At 46.6% G+C, this 9,140-nt stretch overlaps 1 protein-coding gene across 3 annotated transcripts in view; it reads right to left on the reverse strand.

The window, feature by feature from the left end:
- SOAT1 (sterol O-acyltransferase 1) overlaps positions 1 to 5,897 on the reverse strand; it is a 31,483-nt gene extending 25,586 nt beyond the window's left edge. Inside the window, exons 1-2 of one of the 3 annotated variants that reach the window (XM_072867227.1) lie at positions 5,779 to 5,897; positions 2,251 to 2,380 (exon numbers count right to left, since the gene is read on the reverse strand). In XM_072867227.1, coding sequence (XP_072723328.1) covers positions 2,251 to 2,374 — 124 coding nt within the window. In that variant the 5' untranslated portion in view covers positions 2,375 to 2,380; positions 5,779 to 5,897. Of the gene's footprint in view, positions 1 to 2,250; positions 2,385 to 2,901; positions 2,920 to 5,778 lie in introns of those variants that run through there. The other 2 variants (XM_072867226.1, XM_072867228.1) reach the window with 2 other exon arrangements.
- Positions 5,898 to 9,140: the final 3,243 nt, after the last annotated feature.

A 9,140-nucleotide genomic window follows, 5' to 3' on the forward strand; every position in this document is an offset into this window, starting at 1 on the left:
AATAATTGCTACAAAGACACTACATATTTACTTGCATACAAGATACTGTCTTGACCTGGCTAGAATCCCTTCACTGCAATAAACATGCATCTTGTCTAAAACTCTACACAACACCCAGTGTTAAGATGCTACAGTATAAAGAGGACACTGCCAGACACAGCAGATCATTAGCCTCATGCTGCCTTTGTACACATTAGCACCAATGCCTTAGAAACAGCCATTCAGAAGTGAATGGCTAGGACAAAAGAAAGTCAGAAAAAAGTCTACGGCTACTCACGGCTACTCCTTTTGAGAAATTCTTCCACATCAGCTGTGCTTTCACAGAAAGCCCTACCTATTTATGCAAGCATACTGGACTATGTGAAGAGACCACTATCTGGAACATGTGAACACTTCAGCTTTGTAAAGCTTCCACCTTTGTGCCACAGATACGATCTAATCCCACCGTACAGGGGAATTCCTGACCAGAGGGATGCATCTTCCTCCCGGGCCTGTAATGTGGTCAGGCATCAGACTCATGCCTCCTACCTCCCTGTGGCATTCCTGATGTCCCCATCACTGTGCTGAGCAAAGAGTCTGCAAAAACTGGTAACACTTAAGTCTGTGTGACACTTCTGCTGAATTGGCAGTAACCCTGGAAGTTAAGAGGCACCTAATCTTAACTAACCAGGATTCCTCCCAGCTGTCCTTCACTGCAGTTTGTACTGTATTAAAACACACCGCATTGTTCTAAGCCAACCTGCCAGGTCCGTGTACACGCATGAAAGCTCAGTACACTTACAAGAGATCTACCCCAGAATGTTTACTTGCTACACACCCACAGTATCTCACCTGCAATGACAAGATGCCACATCTCAGAGGTATTAAAATGAAGGGCTTTTAAAGACAGACACACCCACCTATCAAGTGCTAATTATCACAGCTATATTTATTCTTTACCCACAAGCTTGCAAGAACTCAAATTCATGCATAACAGTTAAGGTGTTTCCATAGATAAAAAGGTAGAAGTCTGCTTCTAAACCCATCATAACTGTTTTCCAGTAGCCATCAACTCCTTGCAATTTTCTAAAAACAGCGTTAACGGAACAGCCCCATTTGATTCAATTAAAATGATGGTACCACCAAAAGCTTAAAATCCCAGTTCTCTAAGTTTGTGGGATGGCTTTCTCTCCAACATATTTTTTGCAAGATGAAATCTGACTTGTCCTAAACTTAAATTTGCTCCAACTCCCATTTCAGTTGAAAGAAGTACTATAAAATAGTGACGATATTCAGAAGCATACCAGTAAGAACTATCTCCTTAAGTCACTGGCACCGGGGTTTTGGAACTTATACTCAAGTGGCACATTGTGATAAGCTAGTTTAGCTTTTTGCTTATTCTGTCTCCCAAAGAGAAAGGAAACAACCTGCAATTTCATCGCTAACCTCCTTATCACTGGGCTGGAATGTGGTACAGCATAACCCAGGAGTCTGAGACCATCACAGTGTCCACAGAGTCCACAGGCAAAACAACTCAAACTGCCACACAACTGTGCCTGCAAATCAAGGGACAGGACATATACAGCACTGACTCTTCCATAAAGCCAACTATAAGCCACATTACTTTTAAGGTGACCACAATATAAATCAATACAAACCCAACTGTTTATTGTTCTATTACACCTTTTAAGGCAGCCAAGGTTGAGACTGGATAGAAGGGAGCTGTTCTGACATTCTCTCTTAAGAGAGCCCCACAGGAGCAGAGCATTGTTCTTCGTGGCATCCTACCTCCATCTGTCTGTCAGGATGGATATACCAGCTTAGCCTGGTATATTAAAGACCATTTTGTTCATTCTTAAGGAAGCCACATACTTAAAGCTTGTAAAGGAAGGAAGATGAAGTCCCCAGAAAAAGTGTTTACCAGGACTACTCAAAATTGTTGTCGAGATGCATTTGCACCATTTACAGCATTAAAGCCTCTCCTCCTCATCACACACATTTCTCCTGTGACAATTAATCACTTTCTTTACATCCCTATAAGCACTGCAGTATACAGCCCCTGAGGGAAAGTTCTGCAGGAGAGCACTCCAAACAACCTAAACCTGCTGAAGAAGTGCAGCTGGTACATAGGGAGCTCCACTTTGACAGCCTTTCTACGAGCAGAAAAACTGAAACGAAAGAGCAAAGAGGCAAGAGCTATGAGCTAGAAAGGACACCTTAGAGGAGATCACATGCCAGAGATGCAACTAAGCCCGAGTGAAAGAGTCTCACCATTGCTTGAGTTTTGAAGTGACCTCTCGCTCTCAGGTCTCCTCTGCGTTTCTTCATTCTCAGGGGTCTTGCAGGTTGTAGTGGAGCCAGACTGGCGTTTTCTTACACAGTCTTCACCTGCCATTGTTGCCTAGCTAGACCAGAAAAGGATAGCAGATAATTAACAACAAAAGAAACTCATTTACTCTTTACATTGTCCAAGAATAAATTGACATAGCCTTCTTTACACTAAAGTTAGACTCCATTATGTTACCATAATAACAGAATACCAAAGTTTGTTCCCTCCATTATGAATTCAGAGCACGGGCAGGGGAAATTAAGCACACGCTTGTATTAGTCATTTACTGTGGATCACACTTCCTCTCCCTTACTACAAGCAGTAAAGGAACAAAGTAACTAAGCAAGTTCCCCCACCACTACCAAAATATCTGCCCACAGCTCCCTCCTTTCCCTACAGACCTTGTAAGTATTTAAAATGACTTAAGTCTTTGTGAAATCTTTAGAAGGCAAAAAAGCCTTTACAAATGCTTTCCGATAGCCAGTCGGACAGCAAAATTTGTCTTCCAAGAGATCTGGCAGGTTCGCTTTGTAGAATCACCCGCCTTATTTTGCCTGAGCCAAGCCCCTTCCTGTCAAGTTTTTGGTGCTTACTGAAAGAGCAGCTTCCTCAATAGATCCTTGTACTCTGCTTGGCCAGACAACGGTTGCATTGCAAACCACAGAAAAACAGGAAGAGAGAATCAGGTTTGAACTATGCCAGATTTGATGACAAAGGTCACTGCTGGGGGCAGAGCTGCTAGTAGGGAACACCTGAAGCACCACAGCTAGGCTGAAAACAGATAATTCTCAATAAAAAGAGGGGAAGAGGATTCTAATTTGGCCACAAGGCGATGTTCCAGCACACCCTCCACAAAATTCAGCTCGAGAAGCTCTCAGAGATGTAGCTACAAACAGGGACAATTTTCAGAACTGGACTTCCAGAAAACCACACAGGCATGTATATAACCACATTTTCAAACTAACACTTCTCCTTTTTTGATCTATATTTTTTCACCTTGGCACAAATTCTTAAACAGACACGTGTTTTGTTGCTGGTGAACAGAATACATGCACCAGCACAGATGAGCTGTTAGAAACAGGCAAGGAAAATTCATGTACTTGTAGAAAAGCTAAGGCAGCAGAACATAATTATTTAAGGATGGATTTCCTCAGAATACTGAGACTGTCACTTCTGCAAAAGGGAAATAAGACTTATGATCAGATGTTTGCAGGGCTCAGCTTCCTGTGTTTGTCCCTCTAGTAGAACAGTCTCCTATTCTCCTTTCGGGCATCACAGCATATAGGGTAAAAAAACCCTTTTGCAACACCAAACAATGAATCACTAATTCAATCACCAACACCATTTCTTGCAGCACTGCCTCTTAGCTCCCTCTGTCTCAAGAGATCACAGCCAGGTCCACAAGCTATAAAACAAAGACCATAAAAGTGATAAACTTCCCAGCTGGCTTTGTACAACATCTGATAGCTCACACTATCATAATTTAGATAATGCAAAAAGCATTTACATGAATAACAGAAAGAACCAGGCAAGAATACAATAAATCTTCCTACATGAACTATGCTCACTGGCACAGAAAGGTAGCTAGCAGGACACATCCACTTCCACCAGCTCTGTATGCAGTTACTGCTACAACCCTCCTGAATACCTTTAAACACGAATCAGTCACCATCATGAAGACATTACTTTTTCCACCTCCCAGCCTTCCCACAAGGTTCCCAGTACAGACATGGCCACATGATGAGAGCATGAGCGCAAAGGATCTTTTGCCCGCCTGGGGCTTACAACCAGGCGGAGATCCTGGACAGGCAAACATTTCAATCTTTCCGCTCTTAGCCAGGAGAGATGCCCAAAACCCTATCAAAGGATAAGAATGGATCACTCTGATCACACAATAGGGTCTACAGAGCAATGGAGGGGGAAAAATCAAGCTGCCGTATGAATTCACGCACTAACAAGTTACTCCCTGGGCCACTAGCAAGCATCTCCACTGCCTTCTGATCCAAGTTTAGCTGTTCTTGTGAGCCACATCTGTCCTTAAAGGTGCAGGTTTTCCCAATCTAACAGAGGACCACAAGCTTAATTCTTTTCTCAGTACACTTTTCAACTTCTTCAAGAGGTGAAGAAGGCACTGCTTCCTCTCCAGTGCAGAGTGGTTGGAGTATCTGACTGAAAGGCTAACAGAAAGGCGAGTTGCAGGATAGGGGAAGGAAAAATCATGTGTGGGAGGGAAAAAAAAGTGAAAGCAATTAACTTGAAGAGTTATTCAATTGAGATAGGCTAAGTGATCACAACAAAGTCTTTTTCATGCGAAGCAAGAACTGTGCTAGGGGAAATGTAATAAAACAAACATTTTCCTAGTCTAGCTTCCATATGATGGGAGGTATAACATTATAGTGCCTAAGCAACTATCAGCACACCAGTGCGTAAAGAGGGCATCAGACCCTCCCTCTAATCTCTGCTAGAACTAAATCAATCATGACGCAATGCCAGGATAACTCCAAAATGTTCACCATACCCTTCACAAAAGGAAATTGCTCCTCACAATTAGTAAACAGTCACTCCATTCACCCCACTCTGGGCACTTGCAAGACATCTAGAACCACAAATGCATCCCATTCCCAGATTTCCCAGCAGGAACTCCCTGATTCTATAGGTGTGACTGTGTTACGATAGCCGTAAAAGGTCTCAGAAACCTTGAGTTTCTCCATCTTCCCTTTCAAAACACTGGTAATTATAAGCATGCCTTATGAGAAAAGCAACACCCTATAGGAAGTACATCTTTGCATTTCAAAAGGCTTGGCAGGACAATAAGGGCACATCTTCTACCTCCAATACCACTTATGCTAAATAATAACCTTATCCCAAACACCTTTCAGATCTCCAAGGTTTTCCTTCAGCCCTTGGGCATAACATTAACTAGCAGAGCCGGTGTGCTACATCCTCGATATCCGCAGACCTCTTCACGAACTAGGCAGGTACCAAAACAAAGTTAAGGTCATTCCACAGCTCACCCGCAACGCGCAAAACAGTCAGTAGGAAAAAAAAAACCAGACCGAAACCTGCAGATAACAATAGAAGCTGCTTAAAGCACTGCCAAGGCTCCGAGCACACTCGAGACCATAAACTCAGCTCCCTTCTCCACTAACTCCCTGGAAACAAGCGCGGAAGTGTTACGCGGCGGTGCCCCGCTGTCAGCAACAAGACCCACCCCCAGCCTCCCCGCCAAGCCCCAGCCCTGAGGGCGCCCGGAGGCCTGCGGAGCGCTGCCCCCCTCCCCCGAGCCGCACGGCCCTGCGAAAGGGCTCCGGGAACAGCTTCACCCCCTCAGCGGCACCGCGCCGGGGGAACGCCGGTGCCGCTGGGGGCGGGCCATGCCGGGCCGGGCCTAAAGCCGCCCGGGACGCTCCCGCGAGGTGAAGGCGGCCGCTCCCTCGGCCCCGACCCGGCCGGCTCCGCGGGAGCGTCACCTCAGGGCGACCGAGCCGCCGCTGCCGCCGCGCGCGCCGGCTCCCCACAACCGCTTCCCGCCTCTGCCGCGCGCCCGCGCGCCGGGGCCTCTTCCCGGGTCTCGCGCACGTCACCGCGCAGAGGGAGGGGGGAGCGGCGCCGCTGGCCATTGGCTGGGAGGCGTTCCGCGAAGGGGGAGGCGGGGGCGCGCGGTGTGGGGGCGGTGGGAAGGCGGGTGGGAGGCGGCACGTGAGGCGCACGTGCCCCCCTTCGTGTCCCCCCCCGCTGCACCCTTTACCCCCCCAGTTTTCCGCCTTTCCCCCGCGTCCGTCCGTCAGTCCGTCCCTCCCCCGGCTTTCCTGTCAGGCGTCGTGGTGGGACGGGACCGCTCGCCGCCACCTTATCCCAGTCCTCCTGAGACGGAAAGTAAAGCGGGGTCCTGGGCGGGCTCAGTCAGCACCCACGGGCAGGCCTGCCCTGGCCCTGGGGACCCCCCCTCGTCCCCACACCCCCCCTCATCCCCACACCCCCCAGCGCAAGGAAAACTTATTTCAGGGAACTGGGAGGACTCAGAAGTCAAGGCTGGGAGGCCTGGAGGACCTGGCGGCTTTATTTGTCCTCGTCCTTGAGAAGGAACGCAGGGTTGCTCAACATGCGCTTCCCCCCGGTGCTCGGGGTTCGGTACGAACATGTGTGCTCCCCAATGAGGTTCTTCCAAACGGCTTTACGGGAGCAAGGGCAAATATTTTTAAAGGGAGGTAAAAACCGAGTGCCTGCTGACTTGAGTAGCACCACCTGTCCCCCAAGAAGTGGGGGTTTTGTGGCAAGGGGGTGTTCACCCTCACAAGTTTTGCCCTGGGGAGCATGAGCTACAGCTCACCAGTAAGGGGGGGAGCCGAGCAGGGGGCCTGGCTGGAGAGGTCTTGTTCCAGTCCCAGCCTGTACTCCAGAGGGTCAAAAACTGGGTGAAAGGCTGAGGTTTGCACCCTCGCTTTCCCTCTTTCCCCAGGTAGACACAGGCTCGTGACGGACAGTGACTCACAGGAACACGTCATCAGCAAACAAACTCTAGTAACCTCTCAGTAGCTGCATTTCACCGCGTAAATGGGAAAGTTTTCCCAAAGTCAGGAGAACTAAGCCACTGATGTTCTACCGGCAAGTACATGTCTTTCCTTCTCCTCCCTCTCCTCCCTCTCCTCAGGGCTGTGCTATGCACGATACATACCCAGGTACACCTTGAAAGGTTGTCCCAAACCAAGGTACGAAGCTACGATGAGGTATTAAAACATTTCTATCACATTTCACCTTATCAGACCTGTTAGTAAAACAAATTTGCTTTGACCAACACACACCCGAGACACTAGTGTGAGAGTTACACTCTTTTAGATGTGTAACTTTGCTGGAACTATTCAGAAGTTGTTTTAAATAATCTGTGGGCACTCGGAGCAGAGCCACCGAGTGAAAAATTCTGAAACAGATTTAGTTTGCCATGTGTGTTCACACTATTGTCCCACCACCCATCTTTCATGCTGCTTAATAGGAAAACTGTTGTAAAAATTAGAAGAAAAAAATAAAAATCCCATCATTGCTGAAATGCAAATAGCTGCACAGGTGATAGCACCAGGAGTTTTCACATAACTTTGCCCCCGTTCTTAAGAAGTCGATTTTAACACAATGCTGCTCAGAGATACTCTCAAGCCAGGCTATACATGATCACTGGTGCCCTCATGCTGAAAATGCTGTGCTAGCTATTTACACCGAAGTGTCCTGGGGTGCCAGTATCGGCTGGGTGAGCAAGTGGAAAAGCAAAAAAAATCCCCAAATTACCATTTTTACATTAATCCTACATGTTGCATTGCTCAATGATTGCCTAACCACAACCCTTCCTGAGCACTCTTGGGTGAATCACTGCGTGGTCGTTCCCATTTATGGACATGGGAACCTGTGGCCCTGACACCCCAACCTTTTGCTTCAGCTTCACTTGCTCTCACCTACCCAGTGACAGGCAGCAACTTGATTTCTGCAGCACTGCTTGTTCCCCTCTTCCTTTATCTTTCTTTCTCCCCCCCCCCCCCCCGCCCCCAGGCAGTCTGCATAACAATTTACAGATCTCACACACACATTATGTACCATCACTTTGACTGGTGACTGCAGACACGCTCAATGCAGTGGTCGCTGGCTGAGCCTGCCTTACGCCTGTCAGCTCAGGGGGAGCATAAAGAAAAGCCTTTGCTGTTAACACATACGTGCTGCCCATGGTGGATGGATACACCGGCACGATGACTGGTGGGGTCTGTGCGGGCCAGGGAAGCCACTGGGGAGGCAGCAGCATGGCCTGTACTGGCCAGTGTTAAGGAGAGGTGGGGATGGCGGGGAGGCGAGGCAGAGGGTTGAGGCTTTCACAACCCCTCTATAAAACCTGTGCCTGGTCCTGTTCCTTCCTGTCATTTTTGGCACTGCTGCAAGACAGATGTGATTAACGCTGCCTACTCTTAATTCTGTGTAACTCTAATTTATTTTCTATTTTAAGATTTTTGGTGTCAGTCGGCCCAGGGAGTAAGTAGCTGTGGCTGTTTCTGATGCCTTGACCAGAATGATTAATTCCTTTAAAACTTCTATCTGGGCTTTGAAGTCAGTCACCCGAGAGCCTCAAACTTTCACATATTTCAGTGTAGTGTGTCCTATAACAAACTATTTAAAAGTATGGTTTATAATTTCCCAATATGTATGCACAATAGCAATAGCCTAATGTATAAATGAAAGAGCTCCCTCAAGTGGTTAAAAATATTGTTACGTTTCACTTAAATTTTTTCCTTTTTTAAAAAAACCCCAAAACTACAGTAATGTTAGATCTATAATGTAAAGCCGGTTATAACTGTAGCAATGAATGAGCTTCCATTTTTGCATAACCAGAAAAAATTGTGTTGATATAAGACTGAGGCCAAACCTCAGTCAGGCAAGTGCTGCAGTTAAAAAAAAAATAATTAAGAAACTGTAGAGGACTTCAGCCTGATCTGATAATGCATGATTGAATTTTGGCAGGAAAATAGAAAACTAGCTCCAGCAGATATCACATTGTTGAGGATGCCTGAAGTGTTTATAAATCATGTTTAATAAATATAAATCAAGTGTTTAATACATGCTTTTTAAAAACTCCGGTTCAAGTTTTCCCAGTTCCTGCTATCATCATGTCAAGATTTTGCATGTAATTACCGTTGCTGCTCTTTACTTTGTATGAAGTGTAGAGTTTTCAAAATATTTGGTGAAAGAGATTCAGATCAGCAAACTTCGGAGGAAAGACAGAAGCAGCAGGAATTAAACTCAGACTTCAGTGAGCAATTCTTCACGCAGTTACTTTCCAAGCAATGAAGTTGCTGGTTTT

This window comes from Ciconia boyciana, chromosome 7 (genome assembly GCF_034638445.1).
Source record: "Ciconia boyciana chromosome 7, ASM3463844v1, whole genome shotgun sequence".
Lineage (NCBI taxonomy): Eukaryota > Metazoa > Chordata > Aves > Ciconiiformes > Ciconiidae > Ciconia > Ciconia boyciana.